This window comes from Eptesicus fuscus, chromosome 20 (genome assembly GCF_027574615.1).
Source record: "Eptesicus fuscus isolate TK198812 chromosome 20, DD_ASM_mEF_20220401, whole genome shotgun sequence".
NCBI classification, from domain to species: domain Eukaryota; kingdom Metazoa; phylum Chordata; class Mammalia; order Chiroptera; family Vespertilionidae; genus Eptesicus; species Eptesicus fuscus.
In genome coordinates this window covers 536,536-554,005 of record NC_072492.1, presented here as the reverse complement: position 1 = coordinate 554,005, position 17,470 = coordinate 536,536, and the positions used below count along the sequence as shown (strand labels likewise).

The 17,470-nt window shown below is 49.4% G+C and overlaps 1 protein-coding gene across 1 annotated transcript in view; it reads left to right on the top strand.

Moving 5' to 3' along the window:
* Window positions 1-17,470, top strand: part of TNFRSF13B (TNF receptor superfamily member 13B) — a 136,495-nt gene that overhangs the window by 110,094 nt on the left and 8,931 nt on the right. Inside the window, exons 2-3 of the mRNA XM_054709324.1 lie at window positions 2,080-2,215; window positions 4,347-4,592. Coding sequence (XP_054565299.1) covers window positions 2,107-2,215; window positions 4,347-4,592 — 355 coding nt within the window. The 5' untranslated portion in view covers window positions 2,080-2,106. The remainder of the gene's footprint in view (window positions 1-2,079; window positions 2,216-4,346; window positions 4,593-17,470) is intronic.

Here is a 17,470-nt window from a genome sequence, read left to right as displayed (position 1 = left end):
TGTAGCGAGCTTGCTTTTGGGTCAAGGCAGGAGCAGGAGTCACTGCCTCTGAAGTGTGAAGGCCGCCTAAGCGAGGCCCATTAGCACTGGGAGCTTCTCTGAATCATGTCAGTCAGTCCAGTACCCTGCAGTGCAGCACCCCTTCACTGAGGTGGCTCCACCCCTCAACCCCCACCTCAGGGGTGAGGGTCCTTGCCCCTCTGCCAGGAGTCCTTCCATGCCCCTTGACCCCTGGCTGGGCCCACCCACGTCTTGGGGGCACTGCAGAACCTCTGTCTCTCTGCAGATGAGGCAGATCCCTGCCCTAGGTCTCCGCAAAGCTATGAATCTGTGGCCAGAGGCCAGGTCTGGGTCTCAGCAACCACATGCCTGCAATGTTCCCAGGGACCCTGGGAGGGGCTGGCGAGTCCTGCCACGCCCCCCCCCAGGGTGGCGATCTCCCCGGGGACCCCCGGGATCAGCTGGCTGGGCCCGGCCACGCCCCCCCAGGGTGGCGATCGCCCCCGGGACCCCCGGGAGCGGCTGGCTGGGCCCGGCCACGCCCCCCCCCAGGGTGGCGATCGCCCCTGGGACCCTCAGAACTAAGAGGATTGGGCGCCGCCATCTTGGTCTTCTCAATGGTCGGATAGGCCACCCGGAGTCCCGCCCCCAGCCTCTCGCAGGCCCAATCATGGGCATAGCGGAGGTGCGGTCAATTTGCATGTTTCTCTATTATAAGGTAGGATTGTTGTTCATCTCTCACTAGGCCTAATTTATATGTTACACACTCGTCACAGGTGTGCGTGTGTAGGAAAACAGTACACATGGGGTTTGGTACTTCCTGGAGTTTCAGGCATCCACTGAGGGTCTTGGAATGTGCCCCCCACGGGAAAAGGGGGCCCTCTGCATACACAGGATCAGCTTATGAGCGGCACACTTTTATGTTACACATAACGTTGCGTGTGTCGTTAACTCGGTCAGAAGGAAAAGGAGGGGAGTTGTTGTCGACTGAGTGCTTGCTGTGGCTGCTCTCTGCACGTGCTCCTTCAGTGAGAACCCGGCTGGTTCCTCAGCACCAGCAGCGGGACGATTAGACGGAGCCCTGCCGGCTGCTGCTCAGGTAGCGGGGGGGACGCATCAAATAAGCACACTCCCGAAGGGACGTGACAACAAGGGCGGGCCAGTGCAGAGGGCGTCCCCTGGAGGAGAGTCAGAAAGGCTCCTGGGAGGAGGAGGAAGGACCGCCCCGGGGGAGGCGAGGCTAGCGCATGTGTGGATCAGCATGTGCACGGATCCTGTGGAGGCCCTGGCCAGCGGTGCTCAGTGGTTAGTGTGAGCCCTAATCCCGTGGCACAGGAGGTCGTGGGCTCAATTCCCAGTCCAGGGCACGTACCTGGGTTGCAAGTTCGATCCCTGGGCCCCATCAGGGCATGTGCAGGAGGCAACCAATCAATGTGTCTCTCTCACATCAATATTTCTCTCTCTCTCTCTCTCTCTCTCTCTCTCTCTCTCTCTCTCTCTCTCCACCTCCCGTCCCTCCCTCCCTTCTCCTCTCTCTAAAAGTCAATGGGAAAGATATCCTCTGGTGTGGGTTAACAACAACAAAAGGTCCCGTGGGAGGAAGAGGGAAGCACATTAAACAGGACAGACGCCCTGGCCCTGGCCGGTGGGGCTCAGCTGGTTGGGCATTGTCCTGTGCACTGAAAGGTTGTGGGTTCGATTCCCTGTCAAGGCACATACCTAGATTGTGGGTTCGATCCCTAGTTGGGGCTCATGTGGGAGGCAACCAATCTCTCTCTCTCCCCTCCTTCCTCTCCCCCCTCTTCCTCTCTCCTCTCCTTCCTCTCTCTTAAAAACAATTTAAATTAAAGAGGGCAGAGAGCAGCGTCAAGCAGGGCACAGCCTGATACCCGGGAGGAGGCCCCAGCTGGGCTTTTCACAGACCGGGGAGCTCAGGCCCTGGGGCGAGGGGCTGCCCCTGGCCTGCAGGATGGCAGCTGGGTTGAGCCAGTCTTGTCTGGTTCCCCTTCTGCTCACAGAGCAGAACCTCGGTCCCGAAGCCAGCTGGGTGGCAGCTGCCCACACGCTCCCGCCTCTCAGCTCCACAGGCCCTGCGGACGGGTGGCCATGCAGCCATGCCCAGAAGAGCGGTACTGGGATCCCCTGCTGAGCGGCTGCGTCTCCTGCAGACCCATCTGCAGCCGTCAGGTCCCACGGACCTGCACCGCCTTCTGCAGTGAGTTCTGGGCCTGAGCCGAAGGGGTGGCGGGTCCCTCTCCTCCCGCAGCAGCCCCTCCGGCCCGGCACTGGGTGCCTGAGGGGGTTGGTGGGGGGTGTTCATGCGCCACCTCTTCGCCCTCTGTCTGTCCGCTCTGCGCACCAGCCTCGGCAGCTTCCTGGACGTGCTGGGTTCCTTCCTGCCTCTGGCCTTTGCACATGTTGCATCTTCTGCATGAAAAGCCTTTCTCCTTCTTCTTCCCATGGCTCCTCCTCCCAACCCGGAGGGCTCGGCCCACGGGCAGGGTCTGCTCTGACCACCCAATAGGAACCCGGCTCCCTGTCCCTCTCTGGTCTTCCTTTCCTCTGAACGCTGTCATTATAAAAATGATCAGACACAGAGGCTAACACAGGAAACCACCATCCGCTCTGAAAAGTCTGCCTTTTTATTCCCCAACCAATTGTTTACTTCCATATTTTAAACCAAACCCAAGAAGTCATATCACTTACCTGGAAATACTAGAGCATGAATCGCTAACATATAGATAGGGCCTTTAAAATAGAACCTCAGCCCTAGCTGGTGTGGCTCAGTGGATAGAGTGTCGGCCTGCGGACTGAAGGGTCCCAGGTTCAATTCCGGTCAAGGGTACATGCCTGGTTGTGGGCTCGATCCCTAGTAGGTGGTGTGCAGGAGGCAGCTGATCAATGATTCTCATCATTGATGTTTCTGTCTCTCTCTTCTCCCTTCCTCTCTGAAATCAATAAAAATATATTTAAAAAAAATAAAATCCTACCTAATAATAGACAAATATGCAAATTGACCATACCTCTGACACACCCACAAGCCACGCCCACAAGCCACACCCACCATCCAATCAGAGCGAGCATGCAAATTAACCCAAACCAAGATGGCTACAGCCACAGAGAGCAAGGTTTCCTAGGTAACAGAGGAAGCCAAGCTTTCTGCCTGCCCTTGCCAGGCCTAAGCCTCCACTAAAGCTACAAAGTTTCAATTATAGAAGGTAAACAAATTCAAACAAATGGCAGCAGAATGGAGCTTGAGAGAGCAGGCCAGGGTTGCCGCCGGCAACAGGGGAAGCAAAGCTTTCCGCACACCCTGGCTGGAACCACCTGCTTAAGGCAACAAAGTTTCAATTATAACCCCAACACAAATGGCTGCTGGCCTCGGAGGAAGCCCCAGGCTTGGCTCCACTCCAGGCTACAAAGTTTCAATTGTAGAAGGAAAATAAATTCCAGATACCAGGGCCTCCGCTTACGTTGCCAGGGGGCGTGGCCCGCCTGCAAACCACCACAGGCCCCTCTCTCAGGCCGCCCCACGCCCCAAGGGAACCCCCACCTGATCTGGGACACCCTTCAGGGCAAACCAGCTGGCCCCCACCCCTGTACCAGGCCTCTATCCTATCTAATAAAAGAGTACTATGCAGATTGATCATCACTGCAACACACAATATAGCTGCCCCCATGTGGTCAAAGATCCTGCCCCCATGTGGACACAAGATGGCCACCACAAGATGGCCAGCAGGAGAGGGCAGTTGGGAGGCACCCGGCCTGCAAGGGAGGGCAGTTGAGAGGGACCAGGCCTGCAAGGGAGGGCAGTTGGAGGTGATCAACCCTGCAGGAGAGGGCAGTTAGGGGTGACCAGGCCGGCAGAGGAGGGAAGTTGGGGGCAAACAGGCTGGCAGCAGAGTGGTTAGGGGGTGATCAGGCTGGCAGGCAGAAGCGGTTAGGGGCAATCAGGAAGGCAGGCAGGCAAGCAGTTGGGAGCCAGCAGTCCTGGATTGTGAGAGGGATGTCCCATATTGGAGAGGGTACAGGCTGGGCTGAGGGACAACCCCCCTCCGTGCACAAATTTCATGCACCGGGCCTCTAGTCTGTATATATAAAAGGCTAAGCAACTGTCCAACCAGCTGGTAGGTATGATGTGCACTGACCACCAGGGGACAGACGCTTAACACAGGAGCTGCCGAGCTGTGGTGACTGCAGCTGTGCCTGGTGGAGAAGGAGGGGCTGCCATGAATTGCTTTGGGGAAGTCAGAGTGTGATGTTTTTACCTCTGACGCCCTGTGAGGCCCGACCCACAGGCCCCACAGGTCCCACCACCTGGTGGCACCACCGTTTCTGTCACCCAGAGTCGCTGAGCTGCCGTGAGGAGCAGGGCCAGTACTACGACCAGCTCCTGAGGGGCTGCGTCAGCTGCGCCCCCATCTGCGGACACCACCCCGCGCCGTGCGGGCTCTTCTGTGAGCGCGTCCTCCGGAGCCGCAGCGCCCTCCGCCCAGCGCCCAGGAGGCAGAGGCCCGGGCAGGCCGAGACCAGAACCGACACCGGGGGCAGGTACCAGGGTTCCGAGCACAGAGGCCTGGAGGCAGGTCCAGGTAAGCCGCCCGCGTGGGTCCTGAGTGAAGGGAGGCCAGGCTCTGGGCTGACGAAGCGGGCGGCCACAGGTCCGGGCAGATGGACAGAGGCCATCGCAGGATGAAGAAGAGAAAACACAAAGCACCCAGAAGTCCACAGGCAGGAAGGACGCCGGAGAGGGAAAGCCCTGAGCGCTGGAGCCTTTTCTCATCTCAAACAGACGGCAGCGGGCATGCACCCGCACCGCCCAGGTGCCCAGCAGGGCTAGCAGTCGCGGGCCCCATGCAGAGCCCCCCGTCGGCGCAGCAGGCACATGACTCAGGCAGTTACTGCAGCGACTGACTGTTCCCCGCGCTGCACACTGTTCCCCTTGTCACCGGCCCCCTCTCCCTCCCGTCTGGCAGCCGTCCACGTGTTCTCTTACTACGAGTTTGTTTTTGTTCCCTTTGTCCATTGGTTTTGCTTTCAGAGCCCACGTCCAGGGAGACCACACAGCACTTGTCTTGCCGTTTCACTGAGCGCCACACTAGGCCGTCCCTGGGCTGCGGGCGGCAGGTTCCATCCGTGCCCGCGCAGGGCGCTGCATTTCTGTCGCTGGGCTGCTGCCCGGAACCGGGGTGCACGGATGTTTCCACATGGCTGTGCTGGGTTTCTTGGGACAAATACCAGAAGTGGAAGTGCTGGGTCAGAGGTAGTTTATTTTTCATTTTTAAAAATAAATTCCATGCTGTTTTTCATAGTGGCTGCACCAATTTACAATCCCATCAACACTGCGTGGGGGTTCCCTTTCTCCCCATTTTTCACCAGCACTTGTTTGTTGATTTATTGATGATAACCATTCTGAGAGATACAGTCCTATCTCACTGTGGTTTTAATTTGCATTTCCCTGGTAATTAGCCATGTTGAGCATTTCATATGTCTATTGGCCATCCATATGGCCTCTTAGGATAAGGTGACCAGACGTCCCGCTTTTGGCAGGACAGTCCCGATTTTTAACAATTTGTCCCGCGTCCCACGGCATTTTAAAAAAGTCCCGATTTTTGGAAAGAATGCACGACAAGCTAGGGAACGGTGGGAGAACGGGAAGGGAATATACGGTTTTCGGCGGCCATGTGGCTATTTAGCCAGGATATGAGTTTTATATTATTTTTGTTAATTTTATAATGTTAAACTTTAATAATAACAAATAATTGTTGAGAACTGATTATCGAGAACTGCTTATCAAAGTTCGCATTGCTGATCAGTTGTTAGAATTCGACCACCATTGTTTGGACTTAATGAACAATGGCATTTTTTGGGATTGGCAACGACGAAAACATTTTGTAACTGTCTCTCAGACGATACACATCGTACTGCGTGCTAGTGAGCTAGTTAAACAAGTGATGTCATTACAAATCAGCTATTCAGATAATTTAGGTAAGTAACTTATTTATTTATTTCATAGATACATAAATTTTCTTGAACTTAGCAGACAGTACTCGTATTATTTATATTTTATAGTGGCGGCAAAAAGTCTAGCGCCTGCCTTGAAAGTGACACTTACAACTTATGTTACGGCAAATTCATGACCTTTTAAACGACAGCAATCTACTAAAAAAATTCACTGAAATGAGAAATATTCCAAAGAAAAAAATAATACTATACATAATTTTTATTTATTATATTTGTAAATTGTACTTATGTTGAAATTTTAAAAAAATATATTACAAAACTATTTTTGCGTTCTATGAAAATTTTTGTTGCTCCATATAGACCAAGTTTTTAATCAAGAACACCCCTCCCCCAATCAATGGTGCCTCGCTTTACCAATGTTAAAATCTGGTCACCTTATCTTAGGAGAAATGTCTATTCAGGTCCTCTGCCCAATTTTTAAAAATCAAATTGTGTGTGTGTGTGTGTGTGTGTGTGTGTGTGTGTGTGTTAGGTTGTATGAGTTTCTTATATATTTTGGTATTAACTCCTTATCAGACATATCTATCATTGGTTAATGTCTTTTATTCCTTTCAGTAGGTTGTCTTTTCATTTTGTTAATGGTTTCCTTTGTGTGCAAAACTTTTTAGCTTGATGCAGTCCCATTTGCTTATTTTTGCTTTGTTTCCCTTGCTCAAAAAGACATATCTGCGAGTGTACCTCCCACGTCCCGCGTGGTTCAGGGTTCAGGTTCAGGGTTCGGGAGGAGGCCGCACACAAATGAAAGAGACTAGACAAGAAAATACTAACTTGGGAACTGGGGGCCAGGCAGAAGCCCAAGAGAGGACTCCGCTTCGCTCTGGCCTTTCGATCCCTTTTATGCAGGTTTGGGATCCACCCACAGCCCTTAGGCAGGCAATTCCAGTAACAGCTCGATGATAGCCCATCAGCAAGGATTTACATGAGACTAAAAGGTGGACGTTGCTTCCGCTCCCTTTGTCTCAACTAGACAGTGGGTGCATGGCTCTGACCCTTGCCAGAGCCTCAAGGTTGACCAGCCTTCCGGGTTCCTTGTCCACCCCTCTCTGCTAGTGAAGGCAATGGGCAGCTTCCCACACATATCCAAAAATATATTACTAAGAGCAATGTCAGAGTATATGCCTATGTTTTCTTCTAGGAGTTTTATGACTTGGGATCTTACATTTAGATCTTTAATCCATTTTGAGTTTATTCTTGTACTAGGGGCCCGGTGCACGAAATTCGTGCACTGGGGATCAGGGATCCCTCAGCCCAACCTGCCCCCTCTCACATACTGGGAGCCCTCAGGGGATATCCTACTGACGGCTTAGGCCCTCGCCCCACAGGGAGTGTACCTAAGCTGCAGTCTGGCCTCCCTTTGTGGGAGGCAACCGGGCTGGTCAGGGGAAGGCACCAGCCCCATCACCCCGCTGCTGCAGCCACTGCCAGTCACCACAGCCACCAAGGTGTTTTCATCAACACGGACTCCAGTCCCTTCACCAAGAAAAAATGACAACTTTCTTTAGTCATTTTCAAGATGTGTCTTTCATAGGATATGGATTTCTTTATTTATTTTTTATCCTCACCTGAGGATATGTTTCCATTGACTTTTAGAGAATGTGGAAGAGAAAAGGAAAGACAGAGAGAAACACTTTGATTGGTTGCCTCCTGCATGAGCCCTGATCTGGGCCCTGGCCAGGGAGGAGCCTGCAACCTAGGTACATGCCTTTGATCAGAATCAAACCCAGACCCTGTTGTCTGCAGGCTGAGATTCTATCCACTGAGTCAAACCGGCTAGGGCAGGATATGACATTTCTTAGCCCTCCAGCAGCGGACCTTCATTTTTTTCTCCAGAAGTGTGGTGGAAAAACCCTAGATCACCTTTTTGGATTCTTATTACCCAAGTTACTAAGAATATTACCAGTGGCATACAGGAAGCTTAGCCAATGTGCAGTCAGAAAAGGTGATTCCTCTATAGTTCACACCAATCGCGGGCTGGGCCCTGCCCAGGCCTAAAGCCTCTGGCCGAAGCTTTAGGCCTGGGCAGGCCTCTCCAGCTCCCTCTGATCACCAGCTCAGCCCCTGCCCAGGCCTGCCCAGGCTGAAAGCCTCTTGGGCAGGAGCGGACCCCCAGCTCCCTACAATCAATCACAGGGGTCCGCTCCTGACCAGGCCGAAAGCAGACCCCCAGCTCCCTGCCCAGGTGATCAATCGCAGGGGGCCCACTGGTGTACCAGGCCAAAGCATCGCCCAGCTCCCTGCAATCGATGGCCGGGGGTCCACTCTTGCACCAGGACAAAAGCCACAGCTGGCGGCTTTGGCCTGGAGCCTGAGCGGACACCCAGCTCCCGCCTCCGATGGCAGGGGTCAGCTCTGGGTGCCTATGTATGCAAATTACCCACCATCTTGGTCAGGTTTATTTGCATACTCGCTCTGATTGGATGGTGGGCGTGGTTTGGATGGTGGGCGGGGCTTAGGCGTGGCAGAGGTGCAGTCAATTTGCATATTACTGTTTTATTAGGTGGGATATGGTGTAAGAAAGTGTTTCCCTTTCATTCGTCTGTGTGTATCTCTTCAGTTTATTGAAGAGACTGCCTTTAACCATTGATATTCTCACCTCCTTTGTCAGAGATTAATTGACAATATAGGTGTGGTTTATATCTGGGCTCTCCATCCTGTTCCATTGATCTGTGTGTCTATTTTTATGCCAGTACCATGCTGTTTTGATTATTGCAGCTTTGTAGTATAGTTTGATATCAGGTAGCATGATAGCTCAAACTCATTTCTTGTTTCTCAATATTGATTTGGGTAATCAGGGTCTTTTGTGGTTCCATATAAATTTTAGGATTATTCTAGTTCTGTGAAATAAACCATTGTTATTTTGATAGGGATTGCACTGAATCTATACATTGCTTGGGTAGTATGCACATTTTAATGATGTTAATCCATGAGCACAGTATAAGCTTCCATTTACTTGTATCTTCAATTTATTTTTTCAATGTCTGATAGTTTTCTGAGTATAGGTCTTTTACCATATTGATTAAATTTATTTCTAGGTATTTTATTCTTTTCGATGCAATTGTAAATGGGATTGTTTTCTTAATTTCCCTTTCTGGTAGTTTGTTATTAGTGTATAAAAATGCAACTGGCCTAGCTGGTGTGACTCAGTGGTCGAGTGTCAGCCTATGAACCAGGAGGTCATGGTTCAGTTCCAGTCAGGACACATGCCTGGGTTGTGGGCTTGATTCCCCAGGAGGGGACGTGCAGAAGGCAGCCAATCAATGATTCTCTCTTGTCATTGATGCTTCTATCTCTCTCCCTCTCCCTTCCTCTCTGAAATCTATTTTTTTTTAAATTTTAATGCAACTGATTGCCCTAGCCAGTTTGCTAAGTGGTTAGAGCCTCGGCCCATGGATGAAGGGTCAAGAGTTTTAAAAAATGCAACTGATTTCTGGATATTAATTTGTATCCTGCTCCTTCACTAAACTTGTTTGTTAGTTCTAATGGTCTTTGTTGTTGTAGTTAATCCTCACCTGAAGACATTTCTCCATTGATTTTCAGAGAGAATGGAAGGGAGTGGGAAAAACAGAGAAACATTGATATGAGAGAGACACATCCATTGGCTGCCTCCCATGTGCGCCCTGACCAGAGCTAGGGATGGAGCCTGCAACCGAGTTACCTGACCTTGACTAGAATCAAACCCGGGACCCTTCAGTTCGCAGGCTGATGCTCTATCCACTGAGCCAAACTGGCTAAGGCAGTTCTAATAGTCTTTTAAGTGGAATCTTTAGGGTTCTCTATATAGTGTATCATGTCATCTGCAACTAATGACAGTTTTCCAATTCAGATGCCTTCTATTTCTTTTTCTTGCTTGATTGCTGTGAAATCAATAAAAATATATTTAAAAAAATGAAAATGCTTCAGCTTTTCACCTTTGAGTATCATGTTCGCTTGTCACATGTGGCCTTTATTATGTTGAGGTATGTTTCCTCTATTCCCACTTGGCTGAGAGTTTCCTTTTATATGAACTAGAGTCCCAGTGCACGAAATTCATGCATGGGAGGGGCCCATCCCCCGGCCAGCACACTCTCACAATCTGGGACTCCGGGCCTAAACCAGCAGTCAGACATCCCTCTCGCAATCCGGGACTGCTGGCTCCTAACCACTCTGCCTGCCTGCCTCATTGCCCCTAACCACTCACTTGCCTGCCTGATCACCCCTAACTGCTTGCCTGCATGCCTGATTGCCCCTAACCACCTCTGCCTGCCTGCCTGATCACCCTTAACCACTCGCCTGCCTGCCTCATCACCCTAACCATTCACCTGCCTGCCTCATCACCCCTAACCACTCGCCTACCTGACTCATCGCCCCTAACCACCTCTGCCTGCTTGCCTGATTGCCCCTAACCACTCTGCCTGCCTGCCTGCCTCATCACTCCTAACCACTCGCCTGCCTGCCTGATTGCCCCTAACTGCTCGCCTGCCTGCCTAATTGCCCCTAACCGCTCGCCTACCTGCCTGATCACCCCTAACCACTCTGCCTGCCTGCCTGATTGCTCCTAACCACCTCTGCCTTCACCCCCCACCGCTGCAGCTTCATCTGGAAGGACATCCAGAAGGTCGTTTGGCTGTCCAGTCTAATTAGCATATTACGCTTTTATTATTATAGACTAGAGGCCCAGTGCATGATTGAATCATGCACGTGTAGGGTCCCCTACACGCTTTCGCTTTTCGCGGTGGAGCTGGGTGCCTGTCCACTGGTGCACCAGGCCTTTCAGAAGCCTCTGGCTCAGCGGAGGCTTCTGAAAGGCCTGGTGCCAGAGCAGACAGGCACCCAGCTCCCCCACTTTTGATGGTCCGCGGCCGCTGAGGGGGGCTACCCTGCTGTTGAGAGGCGCAGGGGGCGGCCAGATCCGTGGCCGCTGAGCGGGGCTGCCGCGGACACCTGGCTACCCTGCCGTTGAGAGGCGCAGCTGGGTGTCTGCGGCAGGCCCCCTCAGCGGCCGCGGATCTGGCCATTGAGAGGCATAGGGGGTGGGAGTCCCGCCCCCTGCGCCTCTCAACAGCAGGGTAGCCCCCCTCAGTGGCAGCGGATCCGTGCCTCTCAATGGCCGGATAGGCCACCCCGAGTCCCACCCCTCAGCCTCCCGCCGCCCAATCGTGGGCGTAGCGGAGTGATGGTAATTTACATGTTACTCTATTATTAGGTAGGATGTTGGATTTTGTCAGATACTTTTCCTGGATTTATTGATATGATTATATTATTTTTATCCTTCGTTTTGTTTGGTGTGTCACATTAATTGATTTGCAGATATTGAACTAAATTTGTATCCTAGGAATGAATCCCACTGGATAAATGATATATGATTTTTTTAATGTATTGTTGAATGTGGTTTGCTAATATTTTGTGAGGATGTTTGCATCTATGTTCATCAGGGATATTGGCCTAAATTTTTCTCTTTTTGTAGTATCTGGGTAATGCTGATCTTGTAAAATGAATTTGGGAGCCTTCTTTCCTCTTCAGTTTTTGGAATAGGTATCAAACGTGAGGAGAACAGGTCTTCATTCTTCTTTGAATGCTTGGTAAGATTCTCCTGTGAAGCCATCTGGTCCAGGGCTTCTGCTTGTTGGGGGATTTGGGATTGCTGAGTTGATGTCATTGGTAGGTACAAGTCTGTCTAGATTTTCTGTTTCTTCCTGATTCAGACTTGGAGATTGTGTTTCTAAGAATTTATCCAACAATTCCAGCTTGTCCAATTTGTTAACAGGATTGCTCACAGTAATTTTTTGTATTTCATGGTGTCAGTTATCACTTCTCTTTCATTTCTGAAGACCCTGTTTTGTTTATTTCCCCCCTGGTTTTTATTATTTCCCTCCTTCTACGGTATCAGCTTAGATTATTTATTTAAGGTTTGGTTCCTTTCTTTTTTTAAATCCTCACCCGAGGATATTTTTCGCAAAGATTTTTACAGAGAGTGGAAGAGAGAGGGAAAGACAGAGAGAAATATTGATGTGAGAGAAACACATCGATTGGTTGCCTCCTGCACGGGCCCAGACCAGGGCCCAGGCCAGGGAGGAGCCTGCTCCCAGGTACATGCCCTTAGACTGGAATCGAACCTGGGACCCTTCAGTCTGCAGGCTGACACTCTATCCACTGGACCGAACCAGCTGTTTGTTTGTTTCTTAAGGTAGCCCTGTATTGCTATGACTTTTCTTCCTAGAACTGCTATGGCTGTATCCCACGGATTTATGGTTATTGAGTTTTCATTTTCATTTGTCTTATTTTCATCAAGGTATCTTTTGATTACTTCCTTGATCTTGTTATTAACCCTTTCATTGTGCAGTAACATGTTATTTCGTTTCCATGTGCTTGTGTATTTTTCAGTTTTGTTCTTATAATTCATTTCTATTTTATACCATTATGATCGGCGAAGGTGCTTGTTAGAACTTCAGTCTTCTTAAATTTATTGAGACTTGTTCTGGGGCCTGATACGTGGTCTATCCTGGAAACGTTCTCATGCACTGCTGCTAGAGGTGAAATGTTCTCGTGACGTTAAGTTAAACTGGTCTAATGTGTCTTTAAGACCGCTGTTTCCTCGTTGGTTTTCTGTCTGGATGATTATCCATTCATGTCAATGGGATGTTAAAGTCCCCTACTATTGTCATTGATGCCTCCCTTTATGTCTATTAATATTTGCTTTACATATTTAGGTGCTGGTATGTTGGCTGCGTAAATGTTTACAAGGGTTACATCCTCTTGCTGGGTTGATATATTTCTCATTATGTAATGTCCTTCTTTGTCTCTTACTAGAGCCCTTGTTTTAAAGTCTAGTTTGTCTGATATAGGTATTACTATCCTACCTTTTTTTCATTTCCATTTGTATGAAGTATCTTTTTTCCATACCTTTACTTTCAGTTTATGAGTGTGATTTTACCTGAAATGGGTCTCTTGTAGGTAGCATACCTATAGGTCTTGTTTTCTTATCCATTCATCACCCTATGTTTCTTTTTTTAAATCCTCATTCAGGGATATCTTTTGTTTATTTTAAATTGATTTTTAGAGAGAGAGGAAGGAAAAGAGAAAGAGAGAAACACCAATGTAGGAGAGAAACATTGATTGGTTGCCTTTTGCACTCTCCCTACCGGGGATCAAATCCACAACCCAAGCATGTGCCCTGACCGGGAATTGAACCAGCAACCTTTCGGTGCATGAGATGATGGCCAACCAACTGAGCCACACCAGCCAGGGCCACTCTATGTCATTTGATTGGAGCATTTAACCATTTACATTTAAAGTAATTATTTTTCATTGTTAATCCTCACCTGAGGATATTTTTCCCATTGCTTTTTCAGAGAGAGAGAGGGAAACATCAGTGTGAGAGAGCCACATTGACTGGTTGCCTCCCACACACACCCCAACCAGGGATGGGGAGCGAACCTGTGACCCAGGTACATGCCCTTGACTGGGAATTGAACCTGTGACTCTTTGGTGTGCAAGCTGATGCTCTAAACACTGAGAAACACTGGCCAGGGCTACAGTAATTATTAATAGGTATGTAGTTATTGCCATTTTATTATTTATGTATTTTTCTTCTTGTTCTTTCCTTCCCCTTTCTCCCCCCCTCCTCTTCCTTCTACTCCTCCTTCTTCTAGAAATCCCTTTAACATTTCATGTAATACTGGTTTGGTGATGATGAACTCTTTAACATTTTCTTGTCTGGGAAGCTCTTTATCCCTCCTTCAATTTTAAATGATAGCATTGCTGGATAGAGTAATCTTGGTCATACGTCCTTGCTTTTCATCACTGTGATGTTTTATGCTAATACCTTCTGGCCTGCAACGTTTCTGTTGAGAAATCAGCTGACAGTCTTATGGGTATGCTCTGTAAGTAACTAAGTGCTTTTCTCTTGCTCTTTTTAAGATTCTCTCTTTGTCTTTAACTTTTGGTATTTTAATTATCATGTGTCCTTTTGTAGGCCCCTTTGGAGTCATCTTATTTAGAACCCTCTGTGCTTCCTGGACTTGTTTGTTTATTTCCTTTGTCAGAGTAGGAAACTTTTCAGTCATTATTTATTAAAATAGGTTTTTAATTCTTTGCTCTCTCTCTTCTCCTTTGGCATCCCTATGATACACTTGATGTTGTCCCAGAGGTCCTTAAACTCATTTTTTTTTAATTCTTTTGTCTTTTTGCTGTTCTAATTAGGCATTTTCTGCTACTTTACCTTCCAAATTACTGATCTGATCCTCTGCTTCATCTGCCATTGGTTTTATCTAATGTATTCTTCATTTCAGTTATTGTATTCTTCACTTCTGGCTGGTTCTTTTATGGTTTCTATGTCCTTTTTTAAAAAAATATATTTTTATTGATTTCAGAGAGGGCGGGAGAGAGAAACAGAAACATCAATGATGAGAGAGAATCATTGATTGGCTATCTCCTGCATGCCCCCCACTGGGGATCGAGCCTGCAACCCAGGTATGTGCCCTTGACTGGCATCGAACCCAGGACCCTTCAGTCCACAGGCTGATGCTCTATCCACCGAGCCAAACCAGCCAGGGATCTATGTCATTTTTTATTTACTACTAGAGGCCTGGTGCACAAATTCATGCACGGGTGGAGCCCCTCCGCCTGGCCAGCAATTGGGGCTAATCGGGGCCGTCTTGCCCAATCCCCACGGGAGGTTGGCTGGCCAGGGAGGGACCACGGGAGGGCTCCAGGGCATGTCCGGCCCCATCTTGCCCAGTCCCAATCAGCTGGACCCCAGCAGCAAGCTAACCTACGGGTTGGAGCATCTACCCCCCGGTGGTCAGTGCTCATCATAGCGACTGGCATATCAGGCTTTTATATATATAGATTTCTTTGTTGAAGTTCTCACTGAGTACATCTAGTCTTCCCCTAAGTTCTTTATTGAGCATCTTTATAATCAGTGTTTTCAACTCTGCATCTGCTAGATTGCTTGACTCCTTTTTGGTTAGTTCTTTTTCTGTAGATTTCTCCTGTTCTTTCCTTTGGGACATGTTTCTGTGTCTCCTCATTTTGGCTGCCTCCCTGTGTTTGTTTCTACAGATTAGATAGATTTGCTACATCTCCCAGTCTTGTCAGGGTGACCTTATGTAGTAGGTGTCCTACAGGTCCCAGTGGTACCCTCCCTAGTCACCTAAGCCGGTGCTCCAAGGGTGTTTCCAATATGGGGGTGTGTGCCCTTCTGTTGTAGTTGGGCCTTGATTGCTGTTGGCACGTCCTTGGGTGGAATTGACTCTCAGCTAACAGACTATGAGGACTGGCCATGACTTCAGCAGAGGAGCTGTTATATGGGGCTGACACCATGGATGGGATTTGCTGTAGAGGATTCTGGTGCCAGATGAGTCCACCCTTCGGGGTGTCATTTGTGGAGCTGGTGAGATGGGGCTCTGGTGAGGTCTGAAGCCAGCCACTGGGCGTGTTGATTCTGGAGCCTCTTAGAAGGGGCTCCAGTGCAGACCAAGGCCAGATGCCTGGCTTAGAGCTACCTGGTGGGAGCTACAAAGTGGTCTGTGATTGGTTGCCATTGTGCTGGCATAGAGGAACTTGAGAGCGTCTACTCCATGAACTGAAGCTGGCACCCTCTGGTGGGCACTGAGGCCACCTGCCACTTGTGCCAGGAATGTGGCCACTTAATTGAAGCGATGTTCCAGGCCAAGACTGGCCACCACTTATGCAGGCTTGGGGCCACAAGATGGGAGTTACATTGCAAGTTGAGACAGGTTGCTGCTTGAGCTGGCCTTAGGACTACTTACCAAGAGGCACAAGGCTCGCTGAGGCCAGCTACTGCTTGTTTGAGGTTTGTGTGCCTTTGAAAGGTTTTAGGAATGTCTCCAGCATGAGCTGAGGCGGGCCACTCATGTGGAAAAGACACTGGAAGAGGCTCAGGCCGGAGGCACACGTTAGGTGGGGCAGGGTCTCAGGGAATCGCCAGAGTGGGGCATATCATGTTAGCTATGTTAACGGAGAGCACAGACTTGGTGTCCGCCTGTGCCTGCCAGCCGGATGGAGAGAGGGCTCTACAAGAGAAGAAAGGCATCTGCCAGCCCTTCCCTCCCCACAGAGAGCCGCCCTGGCCCTTGCTCCCCGCCCTCGCCCTGAAGCGAGGCGATTCCGTTTCTCCCTGTATGACCCTGGCACTTTTCAAGATGCTGCCTTGGCACTGGAGCTGAGAGCAAGTGAGCTTGTGAGCGAGCAAGTATGTGTGAGGGCCGATCAGGAGGAACGCCAAGACGCCAGCAGCCCTCCTGTCACTCGTACACAATTTCGCTATTTTTCATGGCCAGATGCTACGGAGCCTCCTCCGGTGCCGCAGGCAAGGGAGCCGGGTGTGGGGCTGGCACCCCTTGCTCCTTCGGGGGTGGCCTCTGGTGGTTCATTGCTGCCTGGTGGGGTGGGAGCTGCCTGCTCCATGTCTCCACTCCTCCCACCAGGCTCACTGTGGCTGCTTTCTAACCTCAGTTGGCCTTCTGTCCAGCTAGTTTCCAGGTGGACCTCGATGGTGGGTCTGTAATTTAGTTGTGATTTTGATGTGGTTGTGGGAGGGGCGAGGACAATGATTACCTCCTCTGCCGTGTGGATCAGAGGTTGTGGAGAGAAATGGATGGCGACTGAGTTCTTAAACACAGGGCAGCAAGTGGCCAGCAGAGCTACCTGTGAGCAAGATCTCTAATGGAGAAGACCAGTCAGAAGTTAAGCACACACTGACTGAAATAAAGAATAATATCAGGAATTCAGCAGCAGAGTAGATGATTCCAAGAATCAAATCAACTATTTGAAATATGAGAAAGCAAAAAACACCCAATCAGAAGAGAAAAAAGAGCCCTAACTGGTTTAGCTCAGTGGATAGAGCATTGGCCTGTGGACTGAAGGGTCCCAGGTTTGATTCCGGTCAAGGGCGTGTACCTTGGTTGCAGGCACATCCCCAGTAGGGGGTGTGCAGGAGGCAGCTGATCAATGCTTCTCTCTCATCGATGTTTCTAGCTCTCTATCCCTCTCCCTTCCTCTCTGTAAAAAATCAATAAAAATATATTTTTTAAAATAGAAGAGAAAAAAGAACCCAAAAATATGAAGATAGTGTAAGGAGTGTCTTGGACAACTTCAAACATACCACCATTCGCATTATGGGTGTGCCAGAAGGAGAAGAGAGAGAGCACGATATTGAAAACCTATTTGAAGAAATAATGACAGAAAACTTCCCCCACCTGGTGAGAGAAATAGATTTACAAGTCCAGGAAGCGCACAGAACCCCAAACAAAAGGAATCCAAAGAGGACCACACCAAGACACATCATAATTAAAATGCCAAGAGCAAAAGACAAAGAGAGAATATTAAAAGCAGCAAGAGAAAAACAGTTAATTACCTACAAGGGAGCACCCATACGATTTTCCCTGATTTCTCAACAGAAACTATGCAGGCCATACAGGAGTGGCAAGAAATATTCAAAGTGATG